General features: G+C 50.2%; 1 protein-coding gene across 1 annotated transcript; it reads left to right on the top strand.

Moving 5' to 3' along the window:
- Positions 1–3,583: 3,583 nt before the first annotated feature.
- Positions 3,584–18,502, top strand: RGSL1 (regulator of G protein signaling like 1). Its single transcript, XM_026042936.1, has 20 exons — positions 3,584–3,596; positions 4,426–4,508; positions 4,807–4,881; positions 5,182–5,311; positions 6,189–6,293; positions 6,580–6,741; positions 6,932–7,935; positions 8,110–8,172; positions 9,525–9,756; positions 10,442–10,549; positions 10,991–11,099; positions 11,291–11,484; positions 11,922–12,039; positions 12,549–12,645; positions 13,139–13,268; positions 14,384–14,564; positions 15,306–15,444; positions 16,062–16,186; positions 16,355–16,467; positions 18,399–18,502. The coding sequence occupies exons 1-20, from the start codon at positions 3,584–3,586 to the stop codon at positions 18,500–18,502; spliced, it is 3,285 nt and encodes a 1,094-aa protein (XP_025898721.1).
- The last annotated feature ends 898 nt before the right edge of the window (positions 18,503–19,400 follow it).

A 19,400-nucleotide genomic window follows, 5' to 3' on the forward strand; every position in this document is an offset into this window, starting at 1 on the left:
AACAGAAAGGGACAGCCCTGCACACCTCGCTGTCCGCCCGTGCCACCCCATGGCCTTCCCATGAATGGGATGGCCCCTTTGCAGAGAGGACATGGGAGTAACCAGCTCAGAGCCCATCCCCAAGCAGCCCTGCAGCCCCAACCTACCTCTTGCAGGCTCTGCTGGGCATGCAGGAAGAGCTTTTGCAGAAGCAGCGAGTCCTCAGCAAGGAGAGCACGTGCTGTCCTTCAGAAGCGTCTGGGGAAGCTGGAAGATGAGAACAGCAGCCGAGATCGGGGATTTGAGACTGAGAAATTGGTTGGCCCTGATTGCTCTGAACAAGGGTGGAGAATATCCTAGGGACTGCTAAGCACATGCCTTTCCCTCACAGTTGGCAATTGGTCACGCTCTGCATTGGCAATTTTTTCCCCCTTTCTTATTAGTATTATTCATGCTGCTAAATATGATCCCAGCTAGGTCAGGGCCTTATTAACTGTGGCTGGCAGATTAACTTCAGCCTAAATACTCCTCGCAGCTTAGTATGGMAGGGTGCAGAAATAACGCCCTAACAAGTGGGCCCAGTGGTAGAATCAGAGTCTGGCAATTAACACAGGTAATTGCTACGTAATGCGAAGGGTCAGATGCTCATGGTAGCTGCCAGGCAAGGAAGATGCAGGAACTTTGAACAGGGTTACAGATACTTCTAGGGAAGTGTCCTTGCTGAGCCAAGCGAGTTTTACATGCCCAGTAAACCAAGCATTAAAATGACTCGAAGAAATCCTGTCATATTTAAGAAAGATATTGATAGGAAAAGCTAAAGTACAAACCTAAGGCCTTGTACAAGCACAGTTTAAGCTGCTGTCATCCCAGAAAGGCTCCTGCCCCTTTCCAGCACTACTCGTGTCATCACATACTCGTCACAGTCCTAGAGGTGTCTTGCACGAGAGCACCCTGGGGTGCATGAACCTCATGCCCAACCAACATCAGGTTTTACGGCCTGGCCGTTGCAGAGGAGTGCAACAGGCTAGTCCTGGCATAGGATGTACGGGAGGATGGCCAGTGGGACGTGAGGGCAGGCGCGAGCGTGGAGGACGTGCGGCTCCGTCATCGGGCGCTGCAGCCAGGCCCCTCTGACCTCACGTCTGGGCAGCCTTGGACTTCRCCTCCGCGGGGAGCAGCGCCAGGTTGTGTTGGGCAAGACTAAGAAGACCAGTTGTGTCCACCCCACAACCCCGCCAGCGTGAGGAGGGTCAGCAGCGAGGAAGCGCCTGTTGGCCAATGGAGTTGGCCCATGATGGTGGTGGCTCCATGGCCAATGCGGGTGGGCAGGGCCGCAAGCGGCAGGGCTGGTGGCTTGGGCTGTGTCAGAAGGGGAATGAAGCACGTGTGATGTGAGTGGTGTTGCAATGGTGTCCTTATCTGTGTGTACAAAGAGTCTGGCTGCTCCGAGCCCCTCTCCAAGCCACCTACTAAATCTGGTCTTTGCTCACATGCCCGTTTCCTTTTTTTTCAAATAGCCATCAACCTCTCAGAAGCTACAGCCATCTCTGGTGCCTCTGCTGAAAGCTGTCCCGGAGATAAGCCATGGCTAATAGAAAAAGCTAAAAATGCAGAAAGAACAGAAACAGGGAGCCAGGAAAGGAGAGGAGACAAAAGCCCTGGATGGCTTTTCCCAAGAGAGCCTGTCCTTGGGCCAGAGCTGGTCAAGGGCTAGCCTACAGCTCTATGAGAAGACAGTGCAAGCGCTGGGATGGCTGTGAAGGTGGCGGGCCCCAGGTCATGCTGGGCGGCCTCAGCTCCAGGAGAGGCTGTATGGAAATGGCCCTGCACATTTCCATGGCAACCACGTCCACCTTTCCTGGAGCACAACCTGCATCCACTCCCRGTGGAACCCCGCGCAGCTCCAGAGCCACATTGGACCTACACGGGTCTCTGAGGATCTCGTTCAGATTTATTCTGAATAATTCTTTAGCAGGTGTCCCTTTAGCAGGTGCCCCTGTATTCTGGGCTCCTCCAGAGGAGGACATCCCCGAGGAGAAGCTAGAGAGCCTGGCTGTCCTCATGGGCACAGGATGGACATATGCAGGCATATAAGGGCTCCTGACATCATCTCTGTGATTCATCCGCAAGACGTGCTGATGTCTACCAAGGGACAACTATAAAACCAGAGGCTGCACCTCATTTCTCACTCAGGAGGATGAGGCAGGATTATCCACCCTGGAAAGAAGCTGTCCCGGTATTAATTGTGCCTGTCGAGTCACTAACCCATCTGCTGCAACACCCAAAGCGAGACCAAGCGGGTTGCTGTGCAGACCCGTTTCTGGGGACAGCTTTGCATTCCTGATTTGACAGCGCCACCTCGTGAGGTGTCGCCGGCCCCTCGGCGCCGTGACAAGGTGCAGGGAGCATTTTCAGCGTGAGAGTCAGGACAGGGCCACGCAGGAGATACCCGTGATCTTAGAAGATCCTAAGGAACCACCGCACACAGCAGTTGAAATAGCCAGGGCGAGCTCACTGCAGGGATGGTGATTATAGTGACAGTAGTAGCTCSTGACGGTCACAAAACGAGGGTGCATTTTGTTAATGGCCAGACCTCCCCTCAAGGTGCCCCGAGGGCACCAGTGGTCCTGGAGTCAGGTGGCCACTCCAAGGCAAATGTCAGGGGCATCAGCCTTGCTGCACACAGCCTGGGTTGGGGCACCAACATCCGAGCACAGATAGAGCCCGACCTGCTCTGGTTTTATGCACAATCAAGGCAAGACGAGGACTGTTGGGGTCTCATCCTTTGCCTGCTTTTTCCAATGCTCTGGTTACAGGCTGGAGTCTGGTATCTCACCAGGCTCCTCCTGATTTGACTCTTTCTCCCCCCAACCCGGCCAAGTGCCACTTCTTCTCCACATAGACTTGAGTCCAGCTACTGCATCTAGAATTCACACGTTAGTCTGCAACACAGCGCTGGGGACAGCTCCTTGCTCACATGCCCTGCGTCTCTCCAGCTTGCTGCAGCATCACCGCCAGATCTGACACCACAGCATGACAAATCAGGAGAATCAAATATCCCCATGGGGAGCAGATTCCTTACTCAAGCGAGGAAAGAGGTCATCACTGATTGAAAGGGAAAGATGCTGTTCTTTTCCCCTCTTCCTGCTGGACTCCCTAAGGTTAGGGCTCTTGGTCCCAGACAAGCTGAATCAGGACAACCCAAGAGGGAACTAGGGTTTCTCTTGTCCAGGGCACACTGGACAAAAGTGTCTCCTGGGAAACTTTGGTCTTCACCTAAGCAAACACACTGACGCTAACTACACACCATCACAAGGTGTCACCAAGAACCTGATTTGAAGACACAGAAGGTTGCCCAAATCATTATGTGTTGAAGAAAAGCCATCATTTGGGACTGCCTAAGCATGCTAAGGTCTGGTAGTTAAAGAGATGAGACATTTAATTGAGRACCCACCGGAAGGACAGCCAAGCGTGCGCTGCGGAGAGGAAGGGACCAGGATGCTGTGCCTCCACGGAGCGTGGCAGCAGTGGGACAAGCATGTCACAAAGCAGAACTGCGCTCTAGAACATGCTCTCTGAAGGCCGGTCCCTTGGGCACAGCAACATGACAGCCACCGGTGAGTTACCTTTTCTGGACATTTTGACTTCTCCTAGCCCATCCCAGCAGGGAAAAGTCAAGTCCTAGGTTTGGAAAGCTACGTCCTGTCAATGACACAGCTGTGCTCTGTGCCTTCACCAAAATAGATATCTTCAAGGTTCAAGTCATCCTTCCACCAGTAGTCTGCAGCCTTGGCATGCCCATCAGCTCCCTTTCACCCCATCACTCAGTAATGAACCAAACTTCACAGGATAATGGGAAGTCTTGGGTACTACTAATATGGAAAGTCTTGGGTACTACTAATGCTGACTTTGGGATCCTGAGTAGACAGGTTGTCTTCAGCGAGTCACTGTCACTGTAACCAGAACCACAGCCTGCCTCCAGCCTAGTAATGTGTGGTGGTTTGTAGGAGCTTAGTGCCACTTGAAGAGGAGCTTTCAGGATATCAGCACACCAAGAGAGAGGGGCTAGAGTAGCTGCATCAAAGCACAGCAACCATTTCCTCCTCACGCTTGCTCCTGGGCTCTGGAGCACAGCTCCATCTCCTCCCAGCCACAGTGCCTTATTTATGCTGTCCCACTGATGTTTCTCCGAGAGAATGGCTTTACATTTTCTAAATAATCCTCTTGGGCACCCTCTGGCTTACAGTGGAGCAAAGCCTGGAGCTGAGGCAGTCTGAGCAAAAGCATTTCAGGGGCTGCCTCAGATCCAATTCCCTTGCATGCAGAGCACAAACCCACACCACGTGTCTTCTAAAGCTATTCCAGCCTCTCAAAACTGTTCTTCTCGTTCACATGTTTTGTCATGCCTGGCAACAGACCCCAGGTAATTTTCTCTTCCTCCCCTAGCAACCATAGCCTCTACGAACATGGGGGCTCTGCTGCAAGATGATGTGTTCGTCGACTTCTTCAACACATTTCTGAACCTCCCTGTAAGTTTCCTACTCACAATAAAGCCCAGGACCTTTCTGAACTTTTCTCAGGTAGATTTTCAGGCTTCCATGAAGAGGAAAGTTACAGGCCCCAGGAAATAAGGGAATACACCACTTTGAGGCTGGTAAACCAGAAGAATCAGAGACACTCAGCTTGCAAGAGGTAGCAGGGGTCTAAAAAGTCAAAAAGGGGAAGACGATGCCCTTTTCCTCACAGGGGACTAGCTAGAGCAGCTGGAATCTAGGCTCCCCTGGCAACCTTCATCTCTTTCAGTTCTTCTCTTTTCTTTTGGCACAGATTTTTGGCCAGACACCCATTTACATCAGCGGCACTGGCCAGTGGGACCTCTGGCCAGAGCTACCGAGCTACCTGGTGAGAAGATACCCGTTTTGCGGGGCAGGGATCCTGCGGGGAGAGAGGAGGGATGAGGAAGGAGGCAGGAGAGGGGAGAGGCAGCAATCCAGCCTCAYGGGCATGTGGCAGAAGCAACAGCTCTAACATGCCCATCTTTCTCCAGTGCAGGGGACGTCTTGCACTACTGTTTAGCAACAGGGCACCTTGCCTACCTGCTTCCCGCCGTGGCACGAGCCCATTACTCACCCCCCTAATCCTTGGGCAAGAGATGGCTCCTTTCTCACAGCCTCCTCTTCCTCCCCTCGGGGTGCCACGCAGGATCCCAGCCTTCCGGGCTTGCTGGCTTGGTTGGAGAAGCACCGGCTGCCTCACTTCTGCAGATCCAGCTTGTGCCTCCACTTCGTCCTCTGCCAGAAGCTCCTCGGTTTCGTTCGGTCGGAGGAGGCAGGTGAGTCATAGCGGCGCTGAGGAAATGGGAGCCACGGGGCGGCCGTGCTGCTCGGCGGGGCTGGAAGACTGTGGCCCTGCACATTTGCTGCAGTCCCCTCCAATCTCTTCATGAGTAGAACAGGATTTCAGCTCAAATTCAGCTCATCTTTTCAGTACTTGAAGTCCATACATGGTACTATCAGATGGTATTTACCGGTGGGAAGCTGGGTTTATGGCTTTTTCAGTTTGCTGGCAGGCAAGGTACCCACAGCTCCAGCGCTTCCCTGGATTGTGTCCCTCTTGTTAAGGTATGCCCAATGCTGGCAAAACACCCTGCTGACCTACCCTATGGGCTGTCCCACAAACAGAAACCCTGACTCATACTCAGAGACTTAGCCCTGAAAGTCCTTGCTGAAACTCAAGCATGGTTACATGCTTTGTATTGAGCTACAGTATTATGCAAAGGCTTAGACTCAGCAAGTCATTTCAGGAAAAGAAGAAATTTATCAAGGCCCAAAGGCTTGCTCCATTGCTTTTTCTGGATACATTGCTGCTGCTTCTTCAGCTGGATTTACCATGAGGATGAAGGTGTCTCAGAGGGAGTCCCAAGTGCAGACAAAACAGATGGAAATTTGCAAGGGGAAGAGGCAGGATGGAGTAGCTGGGCAAGTTATCACGGGCATGAGCAGGTCCCACTGTACCTTATAACCACAACCCTGTCCAAAACTGCCATTTCCACTTGTCTCCCTGGGCTCCTGGCTTATAGCACTGCTCCCTCCAGCAGTGGAGGCTGTGCTGGGGGCACCARAGAATGCTGGTGAGGCTGGAGGACTTGCCCAGGGGCTGTCCCCGTGTGCACCCGTGTGACACCGTGCTTTGCACTCTCTCTTCCACAGCAAAGCTGCTGAACTGGCAGAGCGCTGACCAGTGGCTGCTCGAAAAGTGCATCAGCGGGAGCCGGGGCATGTGGCGCTTCCGAGCCTTTGTCCAAGGACTGGCAGGTGGGCACGGGGCAGCTGCTGGTGGCCGCCCCAGCGGGACACAAGCACAGAGCTGGTGGGCTGGGTAAGCACTGGTGAGACGTGAGAAAATGCTACCTTGAACACTGCTCTGGAAGACAAACCAACAGCAGAGCTGCCACTCACGTACAGCAAGRCTGCCCTGGTTCTTCTCTGCATTGCTCCCTCAGCTTCCTTCCCTGTGCTTTAAAACACAGGATACTTTCCTAATCAGCAAGGCTTCCAGGCACTCCCTCTCACCACCTCACTCTGTCTTTCTGATCCACAGGGGAAGAGCTAACTAAATTCTGGCTCATGACTGAAAGGATCCTGGGGCTCGATAAGTCAAATGCRACACAGAGGAAGCTCTACCTGTCCTTGCTGCACGCGCTGAAGGCCACGCACCTGCGGGAAGGCTCCAAAGTTCTCACCCTCTGCAGGACACCCATCGGTAAGAAGCATCAGAGCCAGTGGTGAGCTGTGCCTTTCCAGTGGTTCTGACCTTATTCTGGCTGCTCCTAAGTTTCCTACAGCTCCCTTGCAGAAGTGAGGTGTCATCACCCATACAGCTTGGTTGGGGAGCTCCAGTGGCACGAACAGGTCTGGATGGGTCCATGCATGTTCCTCTGTGTCCATTTCAGTGCAGGAAAGMGCAGACTGGCGCACGCAGCCCACCAGCACCGGGAGGGAGACCCTGAGCAAGATGCAGACACTGGCCCTGCTTAAGATTCAGAATTACTGGCTCCCTAACTTCTTCATTCACTGCAAGCTGAGCATGGAGAAGGAGGAATCATGCTGGCCTCTTCTGCAGGAGTATCGGGAGCGATTACAGGCTGACTCACAGGAGCCCACTGGCTCTTTTAATGAACTGTTTATAATGCATATTAAAAAGAGCCAGGCTTCATCAGGACCCTACTGCAGCAAGAAGGCCAAAGAGGAGATCTGGACTCTCACCAAAGAAGAAAGAGGCACCCAGGAGGTGTTTTTGAGTCAAGAAATGAGTTTTGAGGAGCGATTACAAAGAAAGCCAGGGCCAGGCAGGAGTATGTTTGGATCAGACATGGAGAAATCATACCTGGATGAAGATACTCCAGAACTGATTTCTCAGCAGTCTGATCATGCTTCAAACACGACCTTTGGAGTCCACAGAGGAGAAATCTCTCCCAAAAGGTTTTGCCCCACTACAGAGTACTTCCTTCAACTGGAAGAGCTCGGTGAAGAGCAATTGCTCTCCAACATGTGTTTCTCTACCCCAGTTGTCCGGCTGCCATCCCTACTGGCCCTGAAAAGGCCGGTCAAGGCCTCTTCCTCCTTAAGCTTCCTTGCATGGACACTGAGTGCTGAAGCTTGTGCAGGACAGCCCTTCAGGGAGTTCCTGAAGCGCAGGAAACGGTCCGTGGAGGTCTGTCTCCTGGACCTGTGGCATGACCTCGAGGACTTCCTGTGTGTGGTGCTGGGTTGTAGTGGTGARGGTAGTTTCCTGCTGCGCCATTTGATAGGGGTGAGAATACGCAAGACTTACCTGGACAAAGGCTCCGTTCAGCCTCTTCCGCTGGAGATGAGGACCCTCAGGAACTTGCAGGACCGCCTGCCTTCTGGAGAGGTCACTCCCTGGATATTCAAAGCTCAGGAGGAGATTTGCAAGGTACAGAGTGGCAGTGCTCAGGTGGAGGTGTATCCCTGTTTTTCACCTCCCTGGGCGGGTGGGCAGCTCTGAAGAGCCCCGTTCYGCAGGAGGGAAATGGGGCTGCAGGAGCCCCATCTCAGCCTCATGCTGCACTCCTGATCACCCACCTTGCCTCCTCCTCCTCCTCCTCAGGTGCTCAAGTTCTTCTACGACGAATTTCTGGCTGAGGATGATGAGACATTCCTTCGGTTTATGGTAAAGGGGACATGGTGGGGGGCAGAGGGATTCCCAGGAACCACTGGAATCTCAAAAGGAGACGAGAGCCATGCAAGGGTAAACCTTTCCCAGCTCCCTGGAGCAACGTTCCTCCAACACAACTTCCGATAGCTCAGCAACCGCAGTCCCGTGTCACAGGATCATAACAGTCTTAGAAGCAGAACACTTCTGGGAAGAAACTCGGCCCCTTTTTCCCTTGGCTACAGTAAATACTGCTGTAAGTCTGACTCATGGACAGACGCACATGCGTACTGCCCRGTCCGAGAAGCAGTGCTGGAGGAACGAGGGCACACAGCGTTTTGGCCTGTGATTCCATCTCACTCAACTTTTCCACATGTTTTTTCCACATTGTAAAGGAGAGGTTTAAGGAAACAGTCACGCAAGTACTCATCTTCCAAACTACCTCCCTTCCCAGCACTAGAAATCCAGTTTCATGCTTCTTAACAACCCAGATGCTACCCTTGCACCACAAAACCTCCTCACATGCAGAAACCCCAGGGCATCCCACCCACTCAGGGCCCCTGAAGAACCTCCTAGGGCAGCTCTGCTCACTGCAGATACTATCTGCACACCAAACAAACAGCAGCRTTAGGCAGGGTCAGTGCCCAAAGACCTGGCTTAGGGAGAGATCTAGGCATCTCAATYAGTGAGAAATAAGCGCTTTCAGAAATGCCACTTTGCATCTGTCAGCTCCTGACCCCGCTTTGCTAAATTCCCCTGGCTGTAAGCTAATTAGCTGCCCAGGGTTTTAAGCATCCCTTAGCACGGAAATTGCTGCTCAGAGCACAGATCGGGTCTGGGAGTGCAATTAGCACTTCAGCAGGTGCTGAGGCCATGCTGCCTGCAGGGCACCTTGCCCTAGGCCAAGCTCATGGTGGGTTTCGCTGCTCTGATGGCAGTGGAACTGCTCAGGGGCTTAGCAGGGCTATTTTTGGTGCTTGCTCTCAGCAGCATGTAACTCGGTCAGAAAACGGTGGCTCTTACCTCGCTGCTTGGTGAGTCGTGCCAAGTGCTCACCAGTGGTGAAGGGCCAAAACCTGCAGGAGGGTCTCAGCAGCAGAGCCTGCCTGGAGCAAGGAAGGAGAGGGATCCCCCCAGGGCCAGAGCCCATTGCAGGGAAAGCAGCCAATTCAAAGGGCATAAGAGGCTACCACCTCAACTCTGCCTGCCTCTCTTAGCACTAGAGATCCCTGAAAAYGCTCAGGCTTGAGTTTTTTTTCTGTGATATAAAGGGCACCCAAAATACAGGTAGGCTATCAAGTGCAGTGCCAGAGTGGTTCCTCAGATGGGGTGCATCTCTGCGTAATCAGCCTCTGCTCTTCTTGCCATAGTCTCCACAGAACAGTTTCCTGATGCGCAAGACACAAGAACACACTGCTGGAAAAGATGGACATATCCTCCTAGTCAAGCGGATAAATGAATCCTTGAAGCTGAGCCAAGCACTGTATGGCATGAGGGACTTGGAAAATCTCTCCTCTGAGCACTGGCAACTAGTTGCCACTCAGGACCTCCGGAAAGGGGGCTCGATTCAGGTGGAACTGGAACCTCCAGTGTGCAGAATTGGTAAGAAGAGCATCTGAGCTCCCCCCATGTCTGCTGGGGCTGTGACTGACTCAGGCAGACAACGCATAAGTTCATGAAACAATATTAGCCAGTGTCACTAACATAGAAGTTTTGGTGCATGGCTGTTTTATTGGCAGTWAATGGGAAACATGGAGCAGTCTGGGACAGAGTATCTGGCAGCCATGAGCTGTAATCCAAGCTTTGGTAATGACCTGGGGACCGAGWTCTCCAGCATCAGAAGCAGTATATGGTGTCTCTGCACCAGTCCTGGTTAGTAGGTCAAATAAACTACAGCAAAGCGAATGAAASTCAAAGCCAGAAACATCCGTTGTCACCATTCGTCCACATCCTGACCTGCTCCAGGGACTCCTAGGGCTGACCACATTGCTGTAAAACTTCAGTTTTGTTTTCCCCATTATCTTCCTGACATCAAATTTCTGGATGTCTGCTAGTGCAGAGAGAGTGACTGCTGCCACCTGTAGCAACTTTTGGGTAATTTGTAGGGTCAGTTCTGGTCATATCTGAGAAATGCAGTGTTTTTAATAAATAATGGGAATAGGAAAGAGAAGGGGAAAAGAAAGGGTGAGCAGTAATTACAATATAGCACTCCGAGTAAGTGCTGATGGGCTTAGGCAGGAGGAATAAACATTGGCCCATCCCTTCTACTCTCCTTTATCTTATACAGATTTCCAGAAGATGACACTCGATGAGCTGGCTGTTAAGAATCCCTTGCTGGCTATGGATCTGCTAAGTGAGAATTACAAGCTTTTCTGCCTAAAATTTCCATCACTCGGTGAGTTGAGTCTTGGAAAGCTACAACCAGGATGGGCTCCTAATTGGAGCCTTTGGATGGGCTCAACTTGAAGGTATTCCAGCACACCCTCAGGAGAGAGGGACAAGSAGGGAAATTCCCCACTTGCATCCCATCTGTTGGTAGAATGTCTCCAGAAGGAGAGAGGTCCAGCCACTCTTGAAAGGCATGTCCTTCAAGATGTAAATCCAGCCAGAGAGGGTGGGAAGGGTAGGACTTTTCTGAAGCAGGCACTGAGGAAATCGAAAGAGAGGCAGAGAATTCCCACAGCATCCAGCATCTCCTGAGCTGGCTTCACCGTGCAGACATCAGCATGGTGGCTCTGAAGACAGCCTGGACTTTGGGGAGCCTCTTCCATGAGAACAGTTTTGTGCAATCTCTGGCGGTGATCTGAGGAGGTGGTCATYTGTTCTGTGCCAACAGCTTTTCACCTCAAACATGGAAAGAAGAGGATTTTTCCTGTGAGCAGAACCAAAGTAAATGCACCGAAGACCACTGTTGTCGTATTAGAGAAGCCAACTGTAAGACCCAGGTGTGGTATTTTGTAACACAGGTCTTTACTATTTTCTGTGAGTGCCTTTGCTAGTACCAGACAAGAACACACATGTCTGTCATGTTCAGGAGTATTTCACTGGAAAAACAGGCCTACAGGTCAGTCCTGGCTATTTCCCAGGGCACTGGCAGCACGGAGAGCATTTTCTCCCAGTGTATTCTCCCCTTTAGGCACTTCATGGAGGTACTGCGCAACCCTGCCCATTTGGAGTTCTTCAGGAGTTTCCTCAAGGAGAACAACACAGATGGACCACTGCGCTTCTGGCTGGCTGTGGAAAAGTTGGTCGCAGAGACCAACCCCCAGAAGCAGCGCATCCTCATTAAAAACACTGTCAAACTCTACTTCCATGCCAAAACCCCAGCTGGTATGCACCCTACCTCCTGTGCTTTACTCTGCTCATGCTGGGGTCCATTTTTCCCTGAACGGGATTCAGGTACCTGCCAATCCTCCCTTCCCTGTCCCATGGAGTACACGTTTGCCGAGACCTCCCACTGCCGCTTATATTTCTAGGAAGCCTGTCTAATTCTTCCAACAGTGTCTTTCAAGCAGTGCAAGCTGAAATTTCTGCAGTGGTAGRAATAGCTGCCTTGTCTCCTGTAAATGCTCTTTTAGATGCTTCACTCCTCCTGAAGTGTGCAATTAGCGTGGTGTAGAAAGGAGAAGGATGACACAGCCAAGTTCAGCAAAGAGCAGATAGAGCAGGCAGAGCCAGGGCAGGGTACTACTTGCAGACGTAAAAATAGGAAGACTTTTTTTTCTCGTGGCAGCATCAGGGAGGCTGTGACTACTCATCTCTTTCAGAGGAGCTGCTGGACTGCTATGCTTCTATCATCGGAGAAGTAAGGGAGGCCAAAGTAGTCAGCGCAGCCATGCTGATCACAGCACAGACCTTTGTCCAGAAAGCAATGGAAGAACGATGGTGAGCACCTGGCTTGGCCTGCCCAAGACAGGTTCCTAGATTGCCCTGGGACCAACAAACACATTCTTCCTATAGGACCCCCTAAGTGACAGGCAGTGAATGTTGCCTAGAACCATGTTAAGTGTCAGCCAGATCAGAGCCAGGTTCTCACACTACTGTACCTGCCATTGAAGCTGATGATGGATTTACCTGTTCAAGGGCAGCAGGTTTTGTCCCTTAAGGACCAACCTGGCCATTGTGTGTCAGGGTCCTGGGCTGGAGGAGGGGACATGCTACAGATAAGCAGGATGAATATTTCCAAACATGCTGCCTGCAATAGCAGCGGTTAAAGGAAGGAACCCAATCCCAAGCCTCCTCCATGAGCAGAAATCCTGGGGCACCTCAAACCACATAAGTCTGGAGATTCGGCCGTTCCCTGCCATAGCTGCCCTTTCACCAACTTCCAAAGTCGCTGTCCCGCTGGTGTTTCTGGCTGCTGTTCACGTTTTCTCTGATCCCCTATCTGGCAGGTTTATGGACTACCAGGACCTCTTCCCCCCAGACAATACCCACGAGTCTCATGTTCCTTTGCGGCATGGGATGAGGAACTTCAAGAGACACGAGCTGGTAAGGAAAGACTCTCTCCCGGAAGGCTGGGGCTATTGTCCAGGCAGGAAAGATGATGTTGTCAATCAAGTGTCAGTCACTTAAATGGAGGGTGTGTGGAGAATCTCTTAGACACCTGGAGGGTTGCAAAAAGACAGATAATGTTTAGTCCTGTGAGCTCTGGTGTAGGACTGGAGTGCTGCTAAGCACAAAAGTGACTAGATTCCTTCAAGACTTGCCAATTGATTCACAATATCTGCTGTGAAACTCAAGAATCCGGAAGCCCTGAGGGAAACCCAGCAATACCAAAACACAAAGCTGGTGGCTGGGTTACAAATCCCCCTCACAGGACTGACCTCTGGTGTTGGAGTTCATGGGAGCAAGTCTGAGAAGGAAGGGCTTTACCATAGTCCCCCTCTCCCTGGGAGCAGGCTGCATCTCCACCGATCGTGCCCCAGCTCTGCAGGGCCTGGGCTCTGGTTTGGGCTCATGCAGGCTGTGTGCATCTCCACAGAGGAAGGCCTGGGAAGCCATTCGCAGCTGCGTCAAGAGCATCTGCAAGTTCCGGAGGGATATAAAAAATGACAGAATCCGTGAGGAATTTGAGGACTTTCTCCGGAAGGAAGTACGAAATCGGAAGGAAAGTATGTCTAGACTCCTGCCACCCCACTCTGCTCCTTCCCCAAGGCAGCCCTGAGCTTAGGAAAGGTAAACAGAGGAAGCCCATCACTCATCTCTCCTCCCCATGTCCTCTGCTGGTGGCATATAGAGAAACAGAAAAGCAGGTGTCTCGGAGAGACTGATATTGTTGTGCAGGAATCTGCTCCAAGTGAGCAGAGAATGCAAAAGAGGGTGCAGAAGAGGTACAAAATGGGGTTTTCTCTCATAGGTGAGTAGTTCTGCAGGTGGGTGTTTAGGCTGACCCTGTGCTAGCATCCAACGCTAGCTTAGAAAAGAAGTGGCCAACCTCTTCTAGGCACTCCAGGGACACCAATGCTTTGGCACAGGAGTCGGGAGATGTCACCCAGAATTTCTCACATCACACGTATACACATTCATGCACTGCAGCTGCTTTCTGGTGCTAGAGCCAGTCCTCCTGCCCCTCATTTCCCTAAGTCCGTGCAATCCTCGCACATCGCACATCCCTTGCACATCACACTGTACTACATGTGCAGCAATTTGCATCCCTTCCCCAAGAACTAGGACTCTCTAAGTGAAGCTACAGTGAGACAGGCTTCAAATAAATGAAAGGAGATAGCTGGCCTATGAGTAATTTGCAAAAGAATATAGATCCCAAAATGTTATGCAGGTTTAAGAGAAGACTGGAAAAGCTGGTATAAGAGAAATCTATTAAAGCTGCTAGATAAACAGAAACCCCAACTATCTCAAGAATATAGGTATAAAACTTTTGGGAATCAGAGGGTATTGTATATGGAAGAAGTAACAGATATCTTCCCTTTCCATTTCCCAAGTTATCTGCTTGTGGCCTCTGTTGGAGGCAGGATATAGTCTATCCAATACCCTAGGCAGACTTTGTGTATCTATTGTGGTCATCCTCCTTGAAAACAGGGAACATAGAGCACCTCAGCGGGTGTGAAGTCCTCCTAGGTAGAGATAGCCTCAAGAAATTATTTGCAAGTAGAAAAAGCAAGCACAAATGGGATGAGAAAATAAATCAGTATTCCTCAGAATCAAATGCCCAGTTGACTTCAAACCCTGTGCTGGACGAAGCAGGACAGCAGCTCTTCTCCCCTCTCAGACTTGCCCATCAATGGGACGCAGAACAGCAGCACCACGGGCAATTGCTGCTTGCACCCGACCTCTGCCAACATCCCAGAGGACAAGGACATGATACTAGTRAAACGTCGTCTCTTTAAGAACCGTCTCATTACTGTCAACTTCCTCGTCAATGACCTCCACTTCTATCTGGAGATTGACAAGTAAGTCCTTCTTAACAAGAAGATAAACCTTCTGCTGGTTTATCAGGCGCTACCAAGTCTCCCTTGGCTCAGGAACCCAAACCTGTCCTTCAGGTAGTGCCTGTCCCATGGCAGGAGATAAAGCCCAGATCAGTGATTCATTAGCACACACTAAGGTCTGCACTGCCACACCTATACCCCTATTAGCACCTCTGTGCAAGGCTTGTATCTGAATATCACCCTGCAGCATAAGAAATGATCAAAATCTCAYCCTCCTAGGTATCTATATCTAACTTGCTTGAGTTCACCTGCCCTATAGCCCTGAAGAGACCTCTAGTTCAACCAGAAAGACTTTCTGTTTGTGTATCTTAACAGCATCTCTAATTTAACAGGCCCAAGCAATCTAATGTCTTACTTAAGCCTTTCTTGACGTGYGGATTTTGGCATTTCTCCTTTGACCACTTCTGGTCCTGTGGCAAGCTTTTACAAGCAAGCTGTGGCCAATGCACAAGAGTTTAGCAGTTTTTGCACTCAGCTATGAGCATGAGATTGGATTTGAATTCTCTTCCCTTCCTGAAGATGAGCAAACATTACATCCCATAGGCAAATGCTATGCCTGGGAGGGTGATAGAAGAGGGAAGTGGTTTTCATCCCCCCTGTTGAACTGTCCCACATTTCATGAATTGCTTTTTTCTGAACCAGTAAACACTGAACTAAGCAAGCTCACCACTCTAACCTAGCAGTAAGAGCATTTTTTCACAGGTTTTTCAAGCTGGCTGATGCAGCTAAAGCTATAGCAGACTGCAGCAAGCACCAAAATCAGGCAGTTGCCTTTCTCAAAAATAAAGTCACCATCATCAGCAATGTTTTCCTGGACTCCGACATTCCGCCTAAACTGCGGGTAAGAAGCTGGGACCCACCCAGGAAATCTGGAGGCTGCTCTCTGTTCATTGCTCAAAAACATTGCAGAGCAGCTGCCAGCAGACGTGGGGAAAGAGGAACTGGGCAGAGGTTTGAATCTGCCCTAGTCACACATACTCTGAAGATTCAGGACGTGCTCTAAGGACTAGAGATTTCTGCCTGGACTCTATGGGAAGGGAACTCATCCACCTCAAGACCCGCTCTGACACTTAATGCAGACTAAGTCAGAGCAAATGTATGGGTGCAGAAAGAGCAAGTTCACCTCCTTGCAAGAGAGCAGCCAGAGCTAAGCCAGAGCAGGGCAAGTCCTGCACTACAATTCATTCCTTTTGATCCACAGATGAACCATGATCCTCTTCCCCTTCCCCACTGCAGCCACCACTTACCACAGTGCATGCCATGGTATAGCCATGGCTCTGCCAAGTTTCCTTTGGAAAGGGCAGCACAGGATGAGCCCTTTTATTCGGGAAAATCAGCATATCAGGTCTCCTCTTAGACACTCCTGAAATGCAATGCAGTCAGGAAGAACAACCTACATCTGGGGTCCCGGGGGTGCCATAAACTGCTTTGGTTAAGTGAGGTCTGTTCCATGCCCAGGTGAACATTTCCGAAGCACAGAAAGAGTTAATCTGGAGTTTATCTTCCAAGGAGATACTGGACCGCAACCTGTACTATGGAGCTGCAGTTGTCATCTTCCCCATCCTGATGCACTTCTGGAAAAGGTACCTCTCCCACCTTATAGAAGTGGCAGGGGTTGTGGGAGTGCCAGCCTCTCCGTCTGGCGGCATATTCGGACACAATGTAGGTGCAGATCAGATGCTYGTGAGGAGCTCAGCTGTAGGTGTCTGCTTAGAGTTTTGCTGGCGTTGACTTTAGTATTTCTTACGCAGGTTCTGCATCAGGAAGGCAATGAAAGGCTTTCGGGTCTCCCAGAAAAAAAGAACACCAAGCTCTTCGCCCATTAAAAAAACCTTCCCCAAATCATCTGTCATCCAGAGTACAGGTAACCTGAGTGCCCATTCCCCCTACACCGCATTTGTGTTCTCAGTCTTGGCCTTCCAAAGCAGAGCTTTCCAGGCCTAAGTTTCTGGAGTCCCACAAAAGTTATTGGAATCCAAACTCCACAAAAACTCYAGCTGTGGATCCCCTTATAAGAGCTAAACTCTTTCCAGTGCTGGAAGCAGCTTTATTTCTTCGTTTGTGCTTGGTGTTTCTTTCATGCAGCAGAAACTGCTTGTAGGAGATAGTCTTGATGAGCCAGCTGTTGTTCTAGTACTCCTGTCTAGGGACTGTTTCCACAAAGAAAGGAAATGGGGGGAAGCAGTTCACAGAGAAGAGCCACATAAGCCATTGAGTTGGAATATACCTGAGCTTACCTTCCCCAGTTTGGTCTGTTAGGAATTTTCACTGAAATCCTCTAAACACACCCCCTAACAYGACTTTGGCCAACTGTCTGACCAAGCAACATGACATGTGCTCTGCAGCCTCACACAGCTTTGAGATTATATGTGGTACAGGTCTGGTGGAGAACGGAGCATCTTTGGAAACATTCCATCCTGCCAAAGGCAGGCAAAAATTGCCCAATAGGTTCAGATATTTCCTTGGAGATTGGGGAAGTGAGTGCGCAGAATTCATGAGCAAAGAACAATTGCATAACCCTTGTTTACTTTAAAAATCAAGTTAAAAATACTCATGCTCTAAACCAGAAATGTAGCCAAGCAATATTTCGGATTGTGAATTAGATGGATCAGAAAAAGAAGAGGCTAGTCAGAATGGGGAATGTCAGGCTTAGCAGCATTACTTCAGGGATGCTTCGAGCAGCTAGAAGGAGAAGAGGTTTCTTTAGATTTGAAGTGACTTTAGATTTGAAGTGACTTTAGATTTGAAGTGACTGCTCACTAGAGAGTAAATTGGCAGATCCTACATGTACTGGTTAGAAGAGACGCTAATATCTGAAGAAAAAGAATTTTCCTCTCCTTATCCGGTTGTTTACTTTCAACATACTAAGGAATGTTAAGTTGGAGAAAAAAAAAGTACGAAGAAAGTGGTATTAAGTGCTATCATTCTACCTAATATCTTGTATTCTTAATTAGTTTCTTCTGGACTAMTACGCAGAAAGGCGTGTGTAATCTCTCAGATCTCTTATTTCTGCTGCGGGAGTTGCACGCCTACCCCAATTCAGCATCTCTATTTCCACCAGAAGCAAACCCAATCGACAAGCAATCCAAAAAATAACTGTTGCTTCTGACTGCACTGATGCATGCACCACTATTCGCTTGGAAAATTTTCCTGGACAAAAAAGCTTTATCTAAGAATCTTACTTTTCATCTAGGCAAAATTGGTTATGTTACTATRCTGTCTTTGTAAGGCATTAAAAATGCTGGAGAAAATATCTATCAGCTCCAGAAAAGACATCTTATTGCCCATATCTTGCTTTTGTCTTATGCTGGAGGCTGGTTCTTTGTACAGAGCTGGCCATGGCCCTGCTCTTCTTGCCTGGGAGAGCGGTCCCCACAGAGTTAACTGGATGCCACACTGGACTTCATCTTCCAGCTGGTCGCCAGGTGTCACTGTGGCACCATTTGTGGCCTTATGATGCTAAGCGGAGTGACTGCTCACTGCTGAGATTGGATGCATCACCCAAATCCCGCATTTAACRCATATGGGCCCAGTGCTGCTCATGGGAGAAGCCATCCCAAAGGGCACAAAACTGTGCAGGGCTGGAAACACATCCATGCATGTGAGGCAGCTGGGTACACACGTGTCCTCATCTCTCCAAATACCATTTAATTCCATAGGGAGAACTCACCCCATGCCCTCTGCCTCGTCCAAGGGAGTTGAAGGCGTCGTTGCTTTGGAGAGCAGAGCATGGGAGCGGGTACTCTGGGACCATCTCCTTACTGACCTTACTGTTCCGCTGCTTCTCCTCACCAGACAACTGCCCCATCATCCAGTTCACGCTGCTGCACGGGATCCAGGTCCTGCTGCCAAAGGCTCAGAAGAAAAAGAAGCTGCCCAAGAAGCAGAAGGGTGGGTAGCTGCAGAAACCAGAATCTCCTGCTCTAGTCCTGCTCTAGGGAAGGGAGCTGGGCTTTCACAGTTCCCTTCCTTCACTCTGTGTTGGGAAGTTTGCACCTTTTGTTCTTCTCAGCTTCAAATTAAAGTCTCCAGAAATGCCTGGCATGTCTGCATCTCCTCTCCTGCAACACAGACAGATAACTGCAAGCGCAGCTCACATGGCCACAAGCACTGGGAGGCAGAGGAACAGTGATTCTCCTCTAAAAATATAACACAATTGGATGGGTCTGTGCAGGATGCTGGCCAGCCCCCACAATGTACAACCAAGGATATAACTAAAGACATCTCTGCCCTRCTGCCCTCTTGAGCTTGTACCATGGGTGACACCAAATCCAGTCAGTGAAGTGGTTGATAGGAGGAAACAAGGGGAGAAAAAAAAATAATCCGACATTGCATCCTGACTTCTAAAAACTGGTGCCAATAACCCASCACTTCTGTTCACAGGAGATGAGAGGATGGTGATGTACATGATTAGTCAAAGGACTAGGGCCCTCAATACCAACACACATCTAGGGAAGCTTCAGTAGTTCATATTGCATCTGCTTAGCTCTGAGCAGCCCAGAGGAAGGTGTTTGCTAAAAAAGAATGTCTCTCAGGCATGGAAAAGCTCAAAGGGTCTAGAGAAACATATGGAAACCAGCTATGGACTGAAGTCAGTCAGGATRCACTGAAGCTCATCCTTGCACCTGAGAAATGGCCATGTCCGCAGCAACACTGCCATTGCATGAGTATTTTCCTCAGTAACACACCTGAGAAATCCTCTGCTACCACAACCCTCTGTGCCTCAAAACCATATTCCAGGAGCATGTCTCTGTGCTGCTTGTCCCTGGGCCAGACCTTTGTACCCTCGCTGCTCCT

The sequence above is a fragment of the Nothoprocta perdicaria genome, unplaced genomic scaffold (assembly GCF_003342845.1).
Source record: "Nothoprocta perdicaria isolate Ctin4 unplaced genomic scaffold, notPer1 scaffold_318, whole genome shotgun sequence".
Classification (NCBI taxonomy): Eukaryota; Metazoa; Chordata; class Aves; order Tinamiformes; family Tinamidae; genus Nothoprocta; species Nothoprocta perdicaria.